This window comes from Schistocerca piceifrons, chromosome 2, assembly GCF_021461385.2.
Source record: "Schistocerca piceifrons isolate TAMUIC-IGC-003096 chromosome 2, iqSchPice1.1, whole genome shotgun sequence".
Classification (NCBI taxonomy): Eukaryota; Metazoa; Arthropoda; class Insecta; order Orthoptera; family Acrididae; genus Schistocerca; species Schistocerca piceifrons.
In genome coordinates, this window is record NC_060139.1 from 577,272,887 (window position 1) to 577,295,114 (window position 22,228).

The window sequence follows — 22,228 nt, forward strand, 5'->3', positions numbered from 1 at the left end:
TTTGTTTTGACAGGACCATGAAGTGAGGCCTCCCATTAATTTAAAGCAGTAGCCAGTAGTGGAGTGCCTATCTCCCAATTCGCACCCCCAGTCTGCATCACTGTAGCCTTCTAGTTTTGCATTCCCTTCTCTATGGTATCTTAATTCGTTGTATGAAGTTCCACTTAGGTATCGGAATATCCTTATCACAGCTTTCCAGTGCTTTTCTATAGGGTCTCTGCAATATCTGCTCACTGTATTAGTGGCAAAACAATGTCGTGTCGTGACGTTTGAGACAAATATAACAGGCTCCCTACTGCTTCTAAATATGGATCATTCTTATCACATTCCACAGCTGTCTCATTTATATTTAACTTCACTCTTACTTCCATTGGAGTAGTTATGGGTTTACAATCAATCATGCAAAATTTCTTTAAGATTTTTTCTGTATCTGATGATTGATTTATTCTCAATTCATGTCACTCTTCATCCTTAGTAATCTGCATACCTAAATAACATTTAACTTCTCCCAAATCATGCACCTTAAACTTGGTTTGCAGCTTTTCTTAAAAATTCTTATTTGACTTTCGTTTTCAGCCAGGATAAAGAAGTCGTCCACCCATATTGCCATTATTATTATCCTTTCTCTTTCACTTTTATAGTATATACTGGGATCTGCCTTAGATTGCTTCATACTCATATTTATTAGAGTTTTATGTAGACATCAATTCCAGCAATGTCCACTTTGTTTGAGTCCATAAATCCTTTTTTGCAAATGCCAAATCTTTTCCCTTTCCGATCTGGTTTTCATAACATCTCTTGGTGGAATGACATATATCTCCTCCTCATATTTTCCATCCATGTGATGAATTGTTAAGTTTCGTTTTGCTGCCAAGGCTAAAAGATATCTCAATGAGGCATACTTGACTACGGGTGAAAAAGTTTCTCTGTAATCTACCCCTTGTTTCTGTGAATATCCTTTTAGTACAAGCCGTGGTTTATATCTTTGTGATGAATTTTTGGAGCTCTTCAAGGTGCACACCCACCTTTCCTGTGATGGCTTCTTATGTGCTTGCATATTTACCCATTCAGAGGTTTCGTTCTGAGATAAAGATTCTAATTCTCTCTCCATCACTTCCTTCCATTCTTGAGAGTTTGGGCCACTCATTGCTTCTTCTGCTGTTGCTGGCTCATCATTAAAAGACTGGGTTGCATACCGTTAGGTTTTGGTACGCAAGAAGAACGCCTTACATTGTTCTCTTCATTTTGTTTCTCCTCAAACTCATTGTCATCATAAATAGTCTCCATTTGCCTTTGACTGTCTTATTCCTGTTCTTCACTTTCTCTTTCTTCACATAAGGTTTCACTATTGGTACTATGTGCAGTTAACTTAGTAGTCTTGTCCTCTTCAGTGTCCTTTCTATTTTCAAAGAATACTAAATCTCTGATTGTAACAATCCTTTTATTCAATGGATCCATTAATCGGTGGCCCTTTGAATTCTCACAATAGCCTACAAAAATATACTTTTCAGCTTTCAGGTCCCATTTTCCTCTTAACTGTTTTGGAATGTGCACCATTGCATCACACCCATGCTTTTGTATGTGATATGTTGTTTAAATATACGGCCGTTGATACCGCCTCTGCCCAGAAATCTTTTGATAATCCAGCATCAGTTATCATACTCCTTGCTTTTTCTACAATGGTCATATTAGCCCTCTCAGCAACCCCATTTTGAGATGGGCTGTACCTTATGGTAGTTTGATGCCTGATTCCCACTTTTGCCAGAGGCGTTTTCAATTTCTGATTAATATATTCTCTCCTTTATCAGACTTGATGATCTTAATCTTTTTTCCCACCCACCTTTCGACCATATTACAATATTCCTCAAAAATGTCACTCACTCGGTCTTCGGAACTAAGAAAATAAACATGAGTATATCGTGAATAATCGTCAATAAACGTAAGAAAATAATGGCTCCCACCTATGGATTTGCACTCCATCAGGCCACATATATCTGTATGAATTAACTGTAAGACATCTGTAGACTTACTTTTACTAGTCTTAAAAGGTAGTCTTGCTTGTTTTCCTTTTGTGTATATCTCACAAGGGTCCTTGGTTACATTATAATTCTGTATACCTTTTACCATATCCCTTATTAAAGACATACTCTTTCTGTTTAGGTGCCCAAGCCTACGGTGCCATAAAAAACCTTCTGCTGAGTATACTGAATGACTAACATTTCTATGTTTACTGTCGATGGAATCCAATTTAAAAATATCCCTTTCGTTACTTGCTGTAGTTAAACTTCACCATTTTTGTTGATTACTCTTGCTCCCCAAGACAAGGGATCGGTTGGTAGGACATGTTCTGAGGCATCAAGGGATCACCAATTTAGTATTGGAGGGCAGTGTGGAGGGTAAAAATCGTAGAGGGAGGCCAAGAGTTGAATACACTAAACAGATTCAGAAGGATGTAGGTTGCAGCAGGTACTGGGAGGTGAAGAACCTTGCACAGGATAGAGTAGCATGGAGAGCTGCATCAAACCAGTCTCAGGACTGAAGACCACAACAACAACAACAACTCTTGCTCCGTGCATATCAAAAATCTGCATTTCCCTTCTTGACAATTTCCCCTTCAGAAACTAGGTTAGACGCAACATTTTTTACATAATGAACATCGTGTGCTGTAACCATATTGGGTTCACCATTTACACTTACATGTAGGTCTAGTTTCTCAGCCAAATGGCACTGAAGCTTGCTGCCATCAACAGTAGATATTCCCATATGAGTCCTATCTTTAACACCATAAAGAAGAGATTTGTCTTCAGCAATATGCACAGATGCACCTGAGTCTAAAATCCATTTCAGTTGATGATTACCCACATCTCCTAAAGAATAAAAACATGAGAGTGCCTTACCTTTATTATTGGTCCCTCTTTTTGGGCTATCAGCAACATACCTGTTTTGCTGCGTGTCTGACGTTGGGTTTACTTTTGCCCCACACTAAGATGCAATATGCCCCTTCTTCAGACATCTACAGCACCTCACTGATTTCTTCTTTTTGTTTTTGAATAAAGAGCAGATGCAGTTTCTTTCTCCAATACGTGATAGCTTGAAGTACTCTTTACATCCTGTAGGATTTTCACTTTAACACTGTCACCCGTTATCGGTATACCTGAGCTTTCCAGCCTTATAATCATAGATGCATACCTTTTGGGCAGTCCTGCCAACAGTAGTGTCCCTATCCATTCGTCAGTAATCTCAAACCCAATGTTTCTGAGTCGGTTCAATGTGGCTATTATTTTGTTGACATATTCGTCTACACTCTTGCATTTGTCCAGCTGACTGGTAATTAACTCTTGTAATAATCCTACTTTCCTTGTAAGACCTCCATCCTCAATGCACTTTGTAATTTGTTCCAGAATTCTTTCACTGTTGCAGCTTTTTCAATGTGAACATAATTCACTGGGTCAACTAGTAATATCAACTTTGATTTTGCTTTCCTATCCTTACTTGAATAATTCTGATCTGTCAATTCCATTGTCCCATCCACCACATCCCATAGGTCGTCTAAACGTAAATATGCTTCTACTGCGAATTTCCACACTGCATAGTTTTCGTGACCCTTAAATCTGTCAATCTGCAGAAATGGGGCCGTGCTCATTTTAACAGTAACTTTGATCTTTCTTGACGGAAAGAATAATATCGAAGAATAATACGAAAGAGTTGCGTTCGTGTTGTAAGGATAACTCGTACCTCATGCAAGTGCACAACTTGGAACATTTCCAATACTTTCTCATTATTATGTATATACTTATTCCAAATGCATCACTGTTAGAGTCGACACAGGTGAAAAAGTAATAGTGAGTAAAACACATTTAGTGCCAGTAACTATATTTGCACTTCCAGGTAAAATACATTGAACACAACCAAGGAACGTTTAATTACATACATAAAACTCGTTTGTTCACACAATTCCAACAACTTTGTTTCCTTGTTGAGGATTCAGAGAGCAATTCTGTTTACTGTTGCGAAGTTCTTCCATCAGGTGCTTTCATACATTATACAAGAAAACTCAGCAAGTTCAAAAGATAAATTATAATGTTTCTGAGTAGAACCTCCTTACCAACTACAACTTCCTATATTTTCATTTTTTGCAGGCTACTATGACTAAGCATCCTCCTGTTCTATGTAACCTTTGTTTTCAATAGACACTTAGCTTTGTCCCAAGTATTTAAGAGTGTTCTAATTTGTAAGCACTGGTATCAGGTATGGCATGAATTCAGTTACTTTTCTACATTGCACTTTTCTGCTCCTACATGTAATGATTAATACCATAATATTCTTGTGTGTTGGTAGCATTTTTTACAGTCTGATACTAGTTCCACTCTTGAGCATTTTAGGGGTACCATGCAGCTCTTAAAATTGAAATGCAAATGTAAGAATTCGCAATTTAAACTCTGTGTTTCAGTTGTCTATCAGGAGTCTGAGAATACAGCAGTCTTCTGATATTACTAGAATAGTTTTATGTGACATCATAATATTGTTGTGATACAAAATGTGTAGTCAACATTGTTTCACATTCTCTATTCTTAAAGAAAACAGATAATGCTTCAAATATAGGCAGTAAAATACGAGTACTGTAAAATTTTTCTGACAGGTGGGTCATAGCAGCTAGTGAGGTGTAGTTGCAGAAATGTTTGGAAACATAAGGTGTTATTCTGCTAAATATTTCTTAGATATGTGTATTTAAATGTTAAATGCAATCTGTGAGCCTCAGAGTTACTTTTGTTGGGTTTTAGCTACTACTGATATCTAATAAACTAAATACTAACTGGATACATTCTGTTTAAGATTGATGCAGGAGAAGGGAAAAACAGCTTACTCGTGTTTTTCAAGATTCAGCCAGATGTTATTACGCCTGACAACATCTATGAGACAATATCCATGACAACTGTAGCCAGTTCACCTTTAGTCACATTTTATTATACTATCAAGGAAGTATATACTCCAATTTTATTGCAGGTATGTGTTACAATCGGAATACAAGTCATTTTGTGTTCTCACAGCTGTTAGTGAAACTATAGACCACATGTAAGTGATTAGTGAATGTAAGGTTACAGTCTGTTTTTTTGTTGTCTTCGGTGTAAATGAAATTATTTTTTTATTGATAGAGACATGTAAAAGTGCAAGAAAGTATCCTGAATTTTGGAAGTATTAGGTACTTTCTTGGAGAGGAAAGAAGGATAGGCTAGGGATGGTTTAAAAAGGTATGGCGTTTCATTCGGACCCCCACAATCTACATATACATAAATATTCTGCAGGCCACCCTATTGTGCATGGCAGAGGGTACATTATACCACCAATAGTCATTTCCTTTCCTGTTTGGCTCATAAATGGAGCAAGGAAGGGAAAGATGACTATCTATATATGTTCATGTGAACAATATTTTTTCTTATCTTGTCTTTGTGGTCATTATGCAGAATGTAAGTTTTGACAGTAGAATTGTTCTGCATTCAGCTGTGGGCTAACCTGTTGCGAGATCAAATGGAGGCTCAACCTTTGCTATATGCGGGTTCCTCAGCTGACTGCAGAATGATTCTACCAGTTTACCAGTTTAACATTTTGCATAGGGACCATGAAGACAAGGAAGAGAAATTAGGGCTCATATGGAGGCATATGAATAGTGGTTCTTCCCTCACTTCATTGCCTGTTGAAGAGGAAAGGAAATGACTACCAGATGCTATTCACAGTGAGACAGTACAATATGCAATAAAAGACATTGCAGTTACCGTCGTGTGACACTACACTTATCGATGCAACACTTATGTTTCCAGTGGGATGATACAATGTGTGGTACAATATGTGATGTGGCTCACTGTACGACAAGCAACAAGGCAGCATGAATCACCTTTCTGTTTGAGTTTCGTTCGCAATCATGAGCTCTTCTGGAGAGGACGTTGTTGTGTCTTATCATTACTTAAAGCTCAAAAAACTGAAAAAGAAAAGGAAGTACTGGGTACACCCATACAATGCTATAAATATCCACTGTAGTTCAGCTGTGACTTCTCGTGTGGTCTCTGAACACAAAAAATTCCACATCTTCTTCAGGACGACTCCAGACAGTTTCCACATTTTGTGGAGCAATTAATGTCAGGGGCTCTGACAAATTTTTGAATTGCTATTTCTCCTGCTTCTACTCATTACAATAAGGTTATTTTGTGAAAGTGTATAAATGACGTTAAAACTTCCAGCACGAAAAGTTTAAGTTTTGTAAGGTTACCTAGTGTGGTACTTTATTCAGTTTGGCACATGTGTAAATAATGGTTACAAATTAATAAACCTAGTATAGTATTTCTACAACTATTCAGTTCTGCAAATTAGTAAATGATTCATCTTGAGAAGTATTTGGAAGAAACGTTGGTGGATTTGAAGTGGGGTCAGTCATCATGTGTGGTGTAGCCTTGGGTGGTGAACTCTGTGTGTAATGGTAGGCAGTGTATTTGAAGAAATGGAAGAAACCCATAATGATAAAAAAAATCTTGATGTGACCTTCTTAGATTCATCCAGCTGTTGGTTCAGAAGTAACAGGAATTTAGCTTAACACCTGTCACAAAGTTTCTTGAAATCAGGGAGCAAAGACTGAAAAAAAAAAAAAAAAAGATCTAGTCAATTGATGACTCCCGGTGTCTTCTCATTTCAGAGAGTTTTTCATGTTGGACTTCGGCTTGTATTGGCAGCATACAAAGAAGAAAAACACGGGCAATTCCACATTCCACACAGCAGCCATAGGAGATTGCAATAAAGTTGCTGCCAACGTTGTTGCAGATAACCGCCAATATGTTTTGTGCATTTTGTCAAGAATGGAAAAGAGGTGTTGATCTCCTTCCACCATTAAAAGCCACTTCAAAATATTAGGTATATTTTGTATGATGCAGTTTCTGAACTAAAACTCACCAAAAGTAACCCGACCAGTGACTACATTCTTCTCTACAAACTTTCCAAAATATGCTCACTGGTTTACTTACTTGTGAAGTATCACAATAACTATGAGCCATAACAAAAAGAAAATCAGTTCATTAAAAAAGTGTGATGTCACACTTATTGATGACTTGAAATTTCCTGTGCTGTGTATTGTATGCCACAAGGTGTATGGATCAACCAGCAGTCCATATTGTGCCACACAAGTAAACAGAAATACATGTTGTTTGTCCCAGGATGAACCAGTTGAATCGCTTCAACTATATTTCTATGTACTGTGCCAGTGTGAATTGCTCCTGCATCGTATCGTGAGTTGCATCTCTATCATTCTGCATATTGCACTGCCTCACTAGGAACTGCTTTGTTGTGGTACAAGATATCCTCCATCATATGGTGGCTTGCAGTGTACGTATGTGGATGTAGATGTAGATCGTGGCTCTGAGTGACTTACCCTTCCTTTTTAACCATTCCCAATGAATTCTTCTTTCCTCTCCAAGGAAGTGACTAAGAGCACCAAAAACTAGAATACTTTCTTGTATTTTCCCTTATCTGTATTGGCAGTACTCAGAATTTGGTCTCCTGAAGGTAAGTACTGACAAGTGATTATTTTTCATAATTTTATAGTTTTCTCAAATGAGTTTTCCTTTTGACAGAATCACTTTTCTGTTTTGCTTAATGATTAAAACAGCCTTTTTTGTATTACAGCTAATCACATAAATTTCCTTTGTAACACTAGAGTAAAGGTGCTGCTTCCGATTGCTGTAAGTGACATAAGGCCAAGTGAAAAGTCTCTGATGCATTGTCTTTTCAAACTGGGGAAAAAAAGGTCAATTTGAGAAAGTCGGTAGACATTATAGTTATACAAGTTGGAAGTTCCCAGTACAAGCATACTTAAAACATGAGGAATTCAGTTACCGATGTCTGAGACGAGTTGGAACAAGCTTTCAACCACAGAAATTTCAAATAGTGTAGTAGCCATACTAAAAGACGAACAAAATTTCAACCACAGAAATTTCATATAGTGTAATAGCCTTACTAAAAGACTTTATTCTAACTGTTTTAGAATCATCCAAAACTTTTGAATACTGTTTCAACAATGTTATATCAGTAGTTTGTAAATTAAGAGATATTAAATTTGAAGTCAACGACGAGTTGCTCGGTTTGCCTGAAGCTTACAAGCCAGTGATTTTGGGAATCAAAGGCTCAGGAATAAGGATATGTGGATAGCCTGTGTCCGTCCAAATGTTCATTAGAGTATTGTGTAAAAATTCAAAGTAAATCACTCAAGAACTTTTCGAGGTAGTTGGTAACAACATTTCCCCTTTATATATTACTTATATCTTTATATACTATACATATTAAAAATACATGTCTGTCTGAATGTTCATTAGAATATCATGTAAAAATTTGAAGTTAACTAAATAAGCACATTTCGAGATTTCTGGTAACAGCGTTTAGCTTTCTATGTTATGTTTGTGTATTATATACATTAAAACAAGCATGTGGTCTATCTGCGTCTCCAAATGATCATTAGAATATTGTGTGAAAATTTTGAAGTAAACCGGTCAAGAACTTTTCGAGATTTTTGGTGACAATGCGTCCCCTTTGTATGTTACACATACAGGATGTTTCAAAAAGAATACAAATGTTACAAAGTATTATGTAGTGAAAACTATCGATCATTGTGCTGTGGCTATTGGAGGAAATAATACATTGAGTTACTTGTATCCAGTGCTGCTAGATGTCTATTGCCATGCTGGCTGCTGTGTAAGAACACAAGAACATGTGAATGCCCTAACTTTGGACACTTTACAGATTTATTAGTTGAATGCTGATAATTGTAAGTTAGATGCAGTAATCTGAAACAACAGCATGTAATTCTACCATGCTATGCTACTTTACTATTCTTCTAGACACCGTGGAGCTTGGCAGACATTAATCCCCATTTGTTTGACATAAATTCCGCTAGATGGTAGCGCAATCCTCAGGTACACCAATCCACTCTCTATACAGCAAAACTGGATTGGATGTCAGTATATATTATAGTCATAATGGCAGTAAGACCTATTTGTGGGTTTCTAAATGAATTATAGTATATTAAATTTGCATTTTTTCATAATATAACAGTTTTATTTTCCTAACCAGAGAGTGGACCAGTCTAGTAGTAATCAAGTGAGTAGCAACTCATAATATTGTTACATTCCATCCTGGACTTTCCATTGTTTGATTTGAACATTACACAGGTTGTCATTTCTTCAATCTTATTTTTCAGTATCAACAAAATATTTGCATACAACATATCGCATGATATCCATGATACTGATGCAAGTATCCATTGTAACAAATGATGAGGAAAGATAGCTTCACAACATGAAATAGCTACATTTAGCTAAGCCTCTGACAAGCTTACTAGGATGTGTATACTGACAGTAAAACTGTTTTGGGGGTTTCTAAATGAATTATAGTGTATTAAATTCTGCATTTTTTCATAAAATAACCGTTTTATTTTCCTAACTGGAAAGTGGACCAGGAAGAAGCAGGGCAGCAAGAAGCATTCATTTTCACTCTAATACTGCAATCCTTTGTTCATCATGAGAGAGCTATTGAGTACATCATTCCATGACTGTCTACTCATGTTAATCCACTTACTTCATGTTTACTATCTACTGATACATTCTGACTTCACGATATTGTGTCATACAAGTGTGTTCATCAACTATAAACAGTGTACTTTAGTGTTGGTGACTTATTATTCCTTTTGCTATGTGATATCACTCTTGTGTACACTGTTGTGCATGAATATATATTTCCATTCGGTAGCATAAGGCCTAAGTTCAACTTTTTTCTACATCTGGCATACTGTAGTTTTTTCATACACACATTCACACCATAACAGTCACACATATATTTATACATATAATTATTTATTTTTGGTGCAGCCCTTACATTTCGGTACCCAATTTCTAACTATTGTGTTCCCTGTTTTACCCAGGATGGGATTCTGTATCGTTTGCTGTAAGGACACTTAAATACTAATGTAAACCTAATTACATAGTTACTCACTGGCTACTAATACATCACACTTTCAATATTCATATATTTACTTTCTGTCAGTTCGCAGTTCATCCTTTATCAGTTTTTTAATGAGTTGTAAGGGGGTACATGCTTGACCTGTGTTTGTTGTTTTGACTTTCCTTTTTGCACCTGGAAAGAAAAGTATTGTCATAGGCGGGGCACCATCCTATCTCTCGAAGTACATTCAAGACTTAGTTTATATTCCTTCATTTCTCATGTAGATATCCCCTTTCCTGTAGCATGTAAATAGCCCCTTGTGTCAATGTAAATAGCTTGTACATAGTATCATAGTGTGTAGCTAGTTTTCAGTAGGTATTTTTTACTGCATCATCTGTATACACACACACACACACACACACACACACACACACACACACACACACACACACACAGCTTAGTTCTTCCTAATTTCTTAATCTTAGTTTAATTCTGCAGTGTAGATATTTTATTTTCTTAGGAGTCAACTCAATAATTTCTCTAAGTGTATATTGCTTGGCGTTTGTTTGCTATGCTGTGATCACCGTCTGGTGGCAATCCATTGGCTTACGCTGTGCTGTGTGCAAGTGTGGAGGTTGTCAACCTTAAAGCTAGCAACTGCATGTGCACAGTTCTGTCCTCAGTCCACTTCGCCACTTCGGTGTGCTGCATCTCAATCATACGCCTATTGTGTGTTTAAACAGTACAGTGTCAAGTTAAATAATTTCTTGCACTTGTTGAGGGTAATGTTTTCTTAGCTTCTCTGGCTCGTAAACATACAATGAAATCTTACATAACTAAAGCTTACATCCTAATAACACAACACACATGAAATAGGCAAAATGAAATCTTTCCATAATACTAATCATCAACCATAATAAGTATATTCAAGTGAACAGTATGTCATCTCTTATATACATTGCTCCAAGCCATGCTTGATCAGTGTCAAACGATTTTGAGTGCACAAAACATTTGCATGAGCAGAGCCCTTTTTCCTTTCCACTGTTCAAGTATACTAACTTATAGGCTCCTGGGTGAGCCCTCTGTACAGAAATTACTACTTGCAATTTCACTTACCGTAGTTTGTCAATTTTGGATGACTCCTGAGGAGTACTTGTTGTCCTACATGGTAGTCCTAATTTCTTATCATACAACTGTTTTCTGTATTCTATCTTTTCTTCAGAGCTAACCAGTGCCCTATGTATTTTCTCTTCATGCGATATTTCCTTCCTAGGGACCTTGGGTAGAGGTTGTTTCAAATATTCTACTTGTCTTTTGTCAAACAGCAGTTGCATAGCTGTACAGCTGGTTGATCTGTGGGGGAGATAAACAACTTGCTGGAATGGGGTAACATATTCGATTCACATTATGTGTTTGTGAGTGGCCTAAGTCCGGATAAATCTGTTAAATTTCTTGAATGTCCTCTCAGTGGGACTTGCTTCTGAGTGAAACCTGGATACAAGTATATATTTACTGTTGTAAGTGTTCATGAACTCTTTTCAGCATTGCCTGTAAAGTATGATGCATTGTCCGTCATCAGCATTTCTGGCTTGCCTACTCTGGGTAGATAATCCATTGTAATTCTTCTGACGATTGTGCTCACAGTCACTGACCGCACAGCATATGATTTCATATACTTGGAGAAAACTTCATACAGAGCAGCAACATATCTTACACCTTCTTTTCTTTGTGGATACAGTCCAGCCGCATCCAAGGAAGCTATCTCCAAGGGTCTTTTAGGTAATATCGGGTGTAGTTCAATTAGTTTTGGGTTATTTGTATGTTAATCCTTCTGACAATCAACCAAATTCTGTATTACATGCAGAACTTTTCGTTTTAAATTTAGTTAGTAATAATAAGTGCTTATCTTACTAAGGCATTTGGAGATGCCATAGCATCCCCAAACAGTGTTGGTATGTAATATAAAGCTGTTAATGTGATCCTCTGGTATTGGTGAAATGATACACCTTGGTAAATAATAAAAAAAAATTTCAACCTGTCATCATTATTCAGCAGCAGTTTTAACCTTACCTTTTGCCATCTGGGATCCTTCTGCTGTAGTTGCTCCATGAAATATCCTGATGTAGTATGGCTCCTGTGTTTTACTTTTCATCAATAAAACCCTAATTTCTGAATAGTTCTCCGTGAATTCCAAGAATTCATGTAGACCTAGTGGAAGCCTTGTTATGGCATCAGCAATTACATTTTGATTACCTTTGATACATTCAATTTCAGAATCAAATACCTTTGAAGACAAACACCACCTAGTGATCCTCCCGTGTAAGAGTTTACAAGTGAGAAGGAAGAACAAAGACTGATGGTGACAATGCACCTCTTCATGGCTTCCCCAACTTTTGTAACACATGTTTATTGCAAGAGCTTCCAATTTGGTCATGGAATAAGCTTGTTCAGCTTCAGATGGGGCCCTGCTAGCAGAACTAATGGGTCAGCTCCACAATTGTGTCAGTGATTTGGAATAAACAAGTGCCCAGGCCTTGGGAGTATACGTCTGTACACAGACAAAACTCCTGCATCATGTCAGGATGATGTAAGATTTTGGCGCACAAAAGAGCTTCTGTAATGTTGTCAAAATCAGTTTGACATTGCTTGGTGCATGACCAGGGTGGTTTCTCCATAGAAGATTCAATACAGCATCACTGTTTAAAAGCTTCTGTGGTATAAACTTTCTGAAGAAAGATACTAATTCAAGATGCTCTTCAACTGTTTCTTATTTTGAGGTACAGGACAGTTTCCGATAGCATTGAGCTTCTTAGTGTCTGGAAGTATGCCTTGAAGTGATATGTGTCCCAGGAATTTAACCCTTTCCATACTGAAATGTGGCTTCATTAGGTTGGCTGCGACTCCGTATTCTGGAAATGTATACAAGACTTGAGCAAAGAGCTTTAAGTGTTCTGACCACATGGAGGTAGCAGTCGGTAAACCATCTACATTCACAGTGATTCTGCTTAAGAGTTCAGGTCCTAAGATAGATATAAGCAGAAATAAATATGCCTGCACTGTAAATCAAAGGCGAGAACACAGAACTCGTAGCTTCTGCTCCCACATACAAAGGCAGTATCCTTATGGTTATCTTCATGTTGAGTACTTTGCCAGTACAAGGCTTGGAGATCTATTATAGTGATGCAGTTTATGGAATTTTAGAAGTGGTTCTTCCAGGTTGTCATGCTGCGTCCTGACAGAAACAATAGCTTTATTTATTCCTTGTGCATCAAGCCCAAGGCGGACACTACTGTCTGATTGGCTAATGACCAAAATGGGCCTGCAGTATGGAGATAAGCAAGGTTGTATTATTTCTCAGTTTAGCATTCTATTGATCTCTTTTCTCACAGCCTCCTTCTTGGCCCATGGAATGGGGTAAGACAAAAAGCAGAAGGCTTTGTGTGGGTACATCTCCATTATGTATTTGTATCCCTTGATTGTGTCAGTGCATCATTAAACAATATGAGCACAACATATTAAAAGTGTGTGCAGTTCTTCCTTTTGTTCTTGCATAAGACACACTGACTCACTTTCTTGGCATGCACAATCTCAGGGTGTGTTTACTCTTTTTTGATTGCACAATTCCCTGTGTGTTTACAAACATGCTGGTAGGATAGAAGAATTGTATTTGAACATCAGGAGTGTGGTCTGGTTTGCTTTCTCTGGCATTTCACTTGACTAGGTCTACTGAGTATTTTTGGTCGTTCACAACAAAATGACACTTCCCCCTCCCAATGTCAGTTTGTGCTTGGTGCTTCCTAAAAGTGCCCATGCTGATAAGGCAGTTTACTATTAGCCTTTCAACCATAAGAAAAAAATGCGCTGTAAAGAGAAGCTATCAGTTTGAATATGAATCCACGCCTCCAATTTTACTCCTTAGACTTACCTCCTACAGCTGTTTGGGTTTTGCAATTTTGGACTGGAAGTGTCGATATGTGTACTCATCTTCGTAATTGATCAAACAAACCCTGTGAAATTATATTCATTGTAGCTCCAGTGTCCAGTACTATGGTTATTGTGTATTGTGCCTGTACTGTAGTGTGTCTTCATTTTCATCTACACAGTTGGTAATATCTTCCTAACACATGCCATCTTTGATATCACCACAGTTGTCATATCTAAGAAAACTAGAATGAGATTTTCATTCTGCAGCGGAGTGTGCGCTGATATGAAACTTTCCTGGCAGATTAAAACTGTGTGCCGGACCGAGACTCAAATCAGGACCTTTGCCTTTGGTAGAACACTTGCCCGTGAAAGGCAAAGATCCCGCATTCGAGTCTCGGTCCGGCACACAGTTTTAATCTGCCAGCAAAGTTTCAGCTCCTAACTAGTTCCATCCCCCACTCCTATTACTGATCATCAAATGGGGGCCTGTTGAGCCTGGTTCAAATTTTCCAAATTACCCTGAGCACTGGAACTCCTCATTAGGGATAACATCAACTATCTGTGCATTGTGCACCTGGTTTTGCCAGTTAGGCTAATATCTTGTGCGGCTCTTGATTTGAAATTTTGTTGTCCCTGCCTGCTATTTGAAGCGTAATTTTGATTGTACTGATTATAGTCAGGCAGCGATGTATTATTTTACCATCTGATTGCATTCTGCCTTTGCCAGTTGCCATTTGGGTCGTCCCCTGTCGGTGGCCCATTGTGCTTGTGCTTACTATAACCTCTTTGGCCACTAAATCCTGACCAATTGAAATTCTGTCCTTGGTCATTTTTATATCCTTGCTTGAATTTTTGTCCCTCTCCATTACCAAACTGGTTCCTGTTGGTATTGCTGCAAGGGGGATATGGCTGCCAGCAGTACTGTTTGTTATTGCCATTCCCGCCACTTTGTTATTAGTTTGTGTGATGTCTCTGCCTGTGCACTGTCACTTTCTTGTTATGCAGGTCTCTCTTCATTCATAATATCAGTGGACTCGAGAACTGAGAGGAAATTCACTATACTGTGCTCAGAAGTGGTGATTAATTTCTCATGTATGTTAGCTGGTAGTTGGCTTTTCAAAATTTATAGCACATCTGTGTGCGATATTGAGTTTGTCTGGTAATGGATTTTATTTAAACAATTCTTGAAGTATCTTCTGAGCCGTCCGGGCTTACCATTGAATGGTACTGAATTAAACACTTCAGATGTAGTGCAGTGGACCAGAACTTGTCTAGAAATGCTCCTTCAAACTGTTGGTAGGTGTGACACTTTCCCACCATGTCAGTGGCCCACAGCAAGACATTATCCTGTGTACAACCTACCACAAAGCATATCTTCTGTGCTTCAGTCCAATTCCTTGGCAAAATGTCCCGAAAGTCTCTTATGAACATGAGTGGGTTTGTTTGCTTACTTTCGGAAGAAAAAATTAAAACTACTTTGACGTAATAAGCCTTCATCCATGAGCAAAGAAAAAAGGCACACAGTGCTGTCTGTTGCTGGCATGGCATTGTTTTGATGTATCAGATCGTATTCAATACCTTGACGCAACAGGGGCAGAAGTTGGCAGCGCCTGCTGCATGCTATAGTTGTGATCTATTTCACCTGATAGATTTCAAATGCAGATAGATGTTCACATTACCTATCCTGTCTGTTGACATCTGATAGCTTGGGGTTGAATGTTCCCTTTCCTTTTCACCATTACTAGTGGTATTCGTGGTCACTTTCCATCTCTCATCTATTTCAGCTCTTAGTTCTGCCTTTTGTACCGTCATTGCTTTCTTGATCACATCTACATAACCCTTGTGTTCCTGGACTAGCTTCTGTGTCAGGGTGCTGGCATGATCTAGGATACCAGCCTCAGCTCTATCTTTTATTTCCTTAATGTCTTTATGTATCCTTTCCTGCTTCTTTCTCATGAACTGAGTATTTAAAATTATGCTATCTACATGCAGTGACAGGTCATGCACCTGTTACGGCAGACCTTTGTACGCTGTTTGCAACCCGTCAATGGTACCTGCTTTTGTACTTATATTCTGCCACAATTGTGACTGCCCCTGCTGCATTTTTGTCTGAGCCTCAGATGCCTCCTCCACCTTTTTCATGAACTGTTCTTGTGTCTCGCCTACTGATGATGCTTTTTGGCTTAAATTATTTATATCTTGTGACAAATCAGCGAGCAATTGTGTTTTTAGATCTTTTCCCATGCTTACAAGTGTTTCTGATAATTCATTTGAAAGATCAGCATGCAAATATTTTGCTAAGTCATTGAACTGTTGTGTTATGTCAGTTTTGAAGGCATCAAGTGTTTGCTTTTGCTGATCAAGTAATTCCTTTCGTGTATCTGTCTTTTTTTGTAAAATCATTTAATTTTTTATGATGCTTTGCTTAAGTGTTTGATTTTGCTTCTTAAGATTATAAAATTTTTCATTTTGTTGTTGTGAAAAATCATTAAATTTTTCATCAATACTTTGTTTGAGTGTTTGTTTTTGCTCATCCTTAAACTCATTCTTGAAATCATTGAAGCTTTGTTTAAATAACTGTTGTAACATTTGCATCATGATCGGGGTTTCGGATGTGTGCATTGCATCCTGTCTAATCACGTTTGCATTAGGCCTAAGTGTGGCAGGCAGAGAATGATTTAATAAGTCCTTGCCGTCATGCGTTACATTTTCACCAGGTGAAAAATTACTCCCTGGAGAAAATTCTGATCCTACCTCATTTACTGTAATCATCATATCATTTCGAATAATAATGTCACTATCATTTGTGTCCATGTTAATTGAAAAATGTAATTTATCATTGTCACTGTAACCGTCATTTTCAGCTTCGATTTCATTTGTTGCCACATACATATTGGCAACATCTTGTGCCTAGCTAATTGGCAATGGACTGGCAACAATGTGCCTATCTTGTGTACTCATTTTTTGATAATTTCACAATAGAACTTCTGAAAATGAAATATTCTTTTTTTTTAATAGTGATACCACTACAAAACTCAATTGTACACACGGGTTTCTCTCGGTAAAATTAATTTTCTGTCCAAATGTATACGTATTTTACGAAAATGCTTCAGTTTGGAAATTAGATTAGGAAAAGTACTACGACCATTATTGGTCGAGATGCTACTAAGCCCATTCATGTGCACAGTGGATCGTGAATTTTCTTACCTTGTCTTTGGCTTTTTCACTCCTTCTGTAATTAATTCTCCAATTGATTATGTTTAATCTTTTGCAAATCATGTGATTTCCACCCTCGTTGTGGTAATATAATATCCTATTCATGAAACAGAGAAAGACAATGATTAGTATAATAGAAATTTACAAAATTATAATATTATTTAAATTATTAAAAACATGCTAATTCTCTCCTGATGGCAGTTTCCTAGTATAGGTCACCATATATAGTGATTAGGGAGAAAGATAACGTGAATTGTTCAGAGCTGATGTTGTTGTACTAATGCACGTTTAGATGCACCGGAAACTTGTAAGTCCAGAAACGAACGCAGGTATGGTAGTGTGCAGGTTAAGAAATGTGTGACAGTTCTGGAACATTGATTGAAGATTAATTCCTTGGTTTTGATATATGGCTTGCTATTTATCTCATCTTCCCAGCGATGTACAACAATGTCAGCGTGGCTGCATCATTTATTCTCTATCATGTTGACTTCTTCTCCGAAGAGGTCCATTTAAGAATGCAAGTCCTTATCATGTTGGAATGTGGAGATTAGGACATAGCTCGTGGAAGAATGAAAACTTCCAACTTCTGTGTATTATAACTTTTAATTAACACAATATTGGGAGAGTACATACATGTCTATCACACCAGCTTGGGAAACCAACAGACACCAAGATCAGTGATAAAAAAAATTGAGATACATAAAAAAATTGATAATATAGCTTTCAGTTTTCTGTCAGCTTACTCAGATATAATCGTACCTCCCTATTACACGTTTGCTGCATGGGAACGGCATGTATGAGTCATTACAAATATTTATTTATATGTATAGGCCACTCAAAGAACCTACACACCTTCTACCTTCTCTGCTCTTCGCACCTCCCCTCCCCCCCCCCTCCCGCCCCTTTAAAGCCTCCCAACATTGCACCTGACAGCCTGGTTCAGCAGGCATGCTTTGCCAGGCAGTGCTGACTCCTTACTCCCCCCTATTACTGTCCCTGCCACACTCCAGACTGCTGCTTGCGTTTGACGCGACACCATTGCATTCTGACCAGAGTGGATGGACGTAACGGTCATGTCATGTGTGCGTGAGGTGTGCTTGCTTGTTTTAATGTATGTGTTTTCTTTTCTAAACAAGGTTCTGGCCAAAGCTAAATTTCTTTTCATTGTGCCTGTCTGCAACTAAGTGTGTCATCTTTATGTTGTGCAGCAAGCCCTCTTTTTCATATTATTATTGATATTCTGACAAGGACCTTGCATTGTATGTTGATATATCAAAATAGGTTAATTAGCTCACAAGATTTTGCATAAATGATGAACTGTAATATGTTTTAATTAGTAGTATTTTTTAATTAATAAAGCCCTCATGAAAACTGTGGTCACTAATAGAATCAGCACAGTCAAAATAATAATCTGGATAATAAATTTTACATGTGAGCTCAGTTAACAATGTGAAATATTTATGTAAGTGTCACATATTGTGTAGGTAACAGTATTGAAAATAGACCAAAAATCAGAAAAAAATTGTAATAGGTGCAGAAACATAACAAAGGGGGAGATTTCACCTTGCTATGTCACATCACCCCCACATGGGCTATATAGGCAGATATTGCCAAGTAGCTGACTATGTAATCCAGTGGACAGCAACTAGTTACAGACATCTTAAAATGCATTACAAATCAGTTAAAAAATTTTCACGTAACTTCAATGTACAATAATAGATAACAATTTGAAACTGAGAGTGGTCATTGCTCTACGTTATAACAAATACTCAAAATTCTAAGTTACATAATAATCCACAAAATTTCAAAAGTTACGGTAATGAAATGGGCCCACTTTCTAACATTACCAAAGGTTGAAGCAGTTTTTTATATTGCAAATAAATACGAATAAATAAAACAGAAAGTGAGCACATTCAGTAACAAAATTGGATGAATATTATATTCATATGATTTATACTCATTTTTTCGCTGTAAAATTGTACTGTTGGTCATTTTATTGGAAGATGATTTTTGTCCAGAGTGTTGTTTATTTTGTTGAAACAAAATGAAAAATTTGATAATCTTAAGGAGCAAAATCAAACACTTAAGCAAAGCATCACAGAAAGATTAAATGATTTTACAAAAAAAGACAGATACACAAAAGGAATTACTTGATCACTATTTATCCTCATTCATTTCACATTTTTATCTAGCTAGTTGTAATGGTAAAACTTCTAATACCTTTTTTATACACACGAGAGCAATTTACATAACACTTTTCCAAACAAAAGGCATTCTCTATGCACAGTATAGATAACAGGTTGATGACGGAATGCAATGTGATCACAGACTGACTAACTGATTCGGTGCGCATTCCATTTTTATATGTAATTATATTTTTCCAGAATGTTCACGAAGGTTTTTGGTACAATTAGAAATTATCATAATATCTGAGTTTACAAACATTTAATATCCAAGTAAGAACATACATGGTTTTGTGGATACAAAAGTCTGAGAAATAAAACAATAGAAGAAGTTATTTTATTTTGTTATGAAAATAAATTTAAGAATTTAAAAATATACCACTTGTATAGGTTTGTATATTTTGTGCATTTGCATCAACATAAGTTGTTTATGAAGAAGTTAAGTGTGTTTTTGGAATATAATGATGGCTCTTAGTTTGATGCACAATAAATTTTTGTTTGACATTACATAAATTAAATTTGGAAAGTAGTCAGGTCCAAGCAGCACTGACTACGAATGATGTGGAGAAAGAAAAATTTTAAAAATCTGATTACGTTTTACATAGAAACATACATTTTGAATCTAGGTTATTGTGAATTTGAAGTCTGTAGAATAGCTAATGTTCATGGCACAACATTGTCATGCAGAAACATACAAAAATGTTATTGCATAATGAAAAAATTTGGAAAGGTATAAAACTTTGTAAATGTCACAGTGTATTGCTTAATTTTGTGAGGGAAACAGAAATCTGATACTTTATAGCCAAAAATTGGAATAAACATTACTGAAAAGAAGGTGGAAATGCAATCTTCGATTGACTCAGGCACTTGACGTAAATCTTGGTTTGCTATAGTAGTAATGGAAAAAAATATAAATAGCTCTTTTCACAAAATGCTCTTGGACTTCTATCTGCATCACATCAGGGTAAAACCTTGAGTGTTTGACAATTACCTCCACTGCGTTTGTCAGAACAATTGAATGTTAAAACTGCTGCTGTGGTGGCCTTCTATTGCCCACAGATGGCTTCTGATTGCTCAGTGAATACATAATACTGTTGCAGGTGTTGTCAGTATCTGCACTGTTGGCTCAGCTGCTCCCATAGTAGCGTAAACATTGCTTTCATGCACTGCTAAAATTATATAAAGGATTTGTAACATTCATTCTGAGTGTGGAAGCAATTATATCCATCATTCAGTCTACTCTGTTTCCAGCTTCTATGCAGAACATCAGTGGCATATTAAAAATTGAGAAGTGGAGCAATCTGCAGTTTCTGAGTACCACCTCACAAACAAACATAAAATACTGTATGTAGTTAAAGAGGCTGTAGAAATAAAAATGTGCAAGAAGAACTTCAACTGTGACAGCAGATATAATCTTAATGTTGTGTGAAAATGAGCTCTTGATGCAGAGAGGAGGCAGAGATATTAGTAGCAATGTTGTTGTTGTGGTCTTCAGTCCTGAGACTGGTTTGATGCAGCTCTCCATGCTACTCTATCCTGTGCAAGCTTCTTCATCTCCCAGTAACTACTGCAACCTATATCCTTCTGAATCTGTCCAGTGTATTCATCTCTTGGTCTCCTTCTACGATTTTTACCCTCCACGCTGCCCTCCAATACTAAATTGGTGATCCCTTGATGCCTCAGAACATGTCATACCAACCGATCCCTTCTTCTAATCAAGCTGTGCCACAAATTTCTCTTCTCCCCAATCATATTCAATACCTCCTCATTAGTTATGTGATCTACCCACCTAATCTTCAGCATTCTTCTGTAGCACCACATTTCAAAAGCTTCTGTTCTCTTCTTGTCCAAACTATTTATCGTCCATGTTTCACTTCCATACGTGGCTACACTCCATACAAATACTTTCAGAAACGACTTCCTGGCACTTAAATCTATACTCGATGTTAACAAATTTCTCTTCTTCAGAAACGCTTTCCTTGCCATTGCCAGTCTACATCATATATCCTCTCTACTTCGACCATCATCAGTTATTTTTCTCCCCAAATAACAAAACTCCTTTACTACTTTAAGTGTCTCATTTCCTAATCTAATTCCCTCAGCATCACCCAACTTAATTCGACTACATTCCATTATCCTCATTTTGCTTTTGTTGATGTTCATCTTATATCCTCCTTTCAAGACACTATCCATTCCGTTCAGCTGCTCTTCCAAGTCCTTTGCTGTCTCTGACAGAATTACAATGTCATCGGCAAACCTCAAAGTTTTTATTTCTTCTCCATGGATTTTAATACCTACTCCAAATTTTTCTTTTATTTCCTTTACTGCTTGCTCAATATACAGATTGAATAACATCGGGGACAGGCTACAACCCTGTCTCACTCCTTTCCCAACCGCTGCTTCCCTTTCATGTCCCTCGACTCTTATAACTGCCATCTGGTTTCTGTACAAATTGTAAATAGCCCTTCGCTCCCTGTATTTTACCCCTGCCACCTTCATAATTTGAAAGAGAGTATTCTAGTCAACATTGTCAAAAGCTTTCTCTAAGTCTACAAATGCTAGAAAAGTATGTTTGCCTTTCCTTAATCTAGCTTCTAAGACAAGTCGTAGGATCAGTATTGCCTCACGTGTTCCAATATTTCTACGGAATCCAAACTGCTCTTCCCCGAAGTCGGCTTCTACTAGTTTTTCCATTCGTCATTTGTAGCAATATGTACTCTAATACAGGAGCAGTGGCACCACCAGTGCAGACATTGACACCATCTGCAACAGCATTACGCAGTTACTGACCAAACAGAAGCTGTCTATGGGCTATGGGCTATACAAGGCCATCACAGCATCAGTTTTGACAGTCAGTTGTTTCTGAAAAAGATGATGGAGGTAATTGTCCAAGGTTTGAGGTATTATCCATAATTGACATGGCAAGAAGTCCA

General features: G+C 37.3%; 1 protein-coding gene across 1 annotated transcript in view; it reads left to right on the forward strand.

Annotated features, from left to right (window-relative positions):
* The first annotated feature begins 4,900 nt into the window (after window positions 1-4,900).
* Window positions 4,901-22,228, forward strand: part of LOC124777773 (cytoplasmic dynein 2 heavy chain 1) — an 829,086-nt gene continuing 811,758 nt past the window's right edge. The window contains exon 1 of the mRNA XM_047253283.1: window positions 4,901-5,004. Within this exon, the coding sequence (XP_047109239.1) occupies window positions 4,927-5,004 (78 nt within the window). The 5' untranslated portion in view covers window positions 4,901-4,926. The remainder of the gene's footprint in view (window positions 5,005-22,228) is intronic.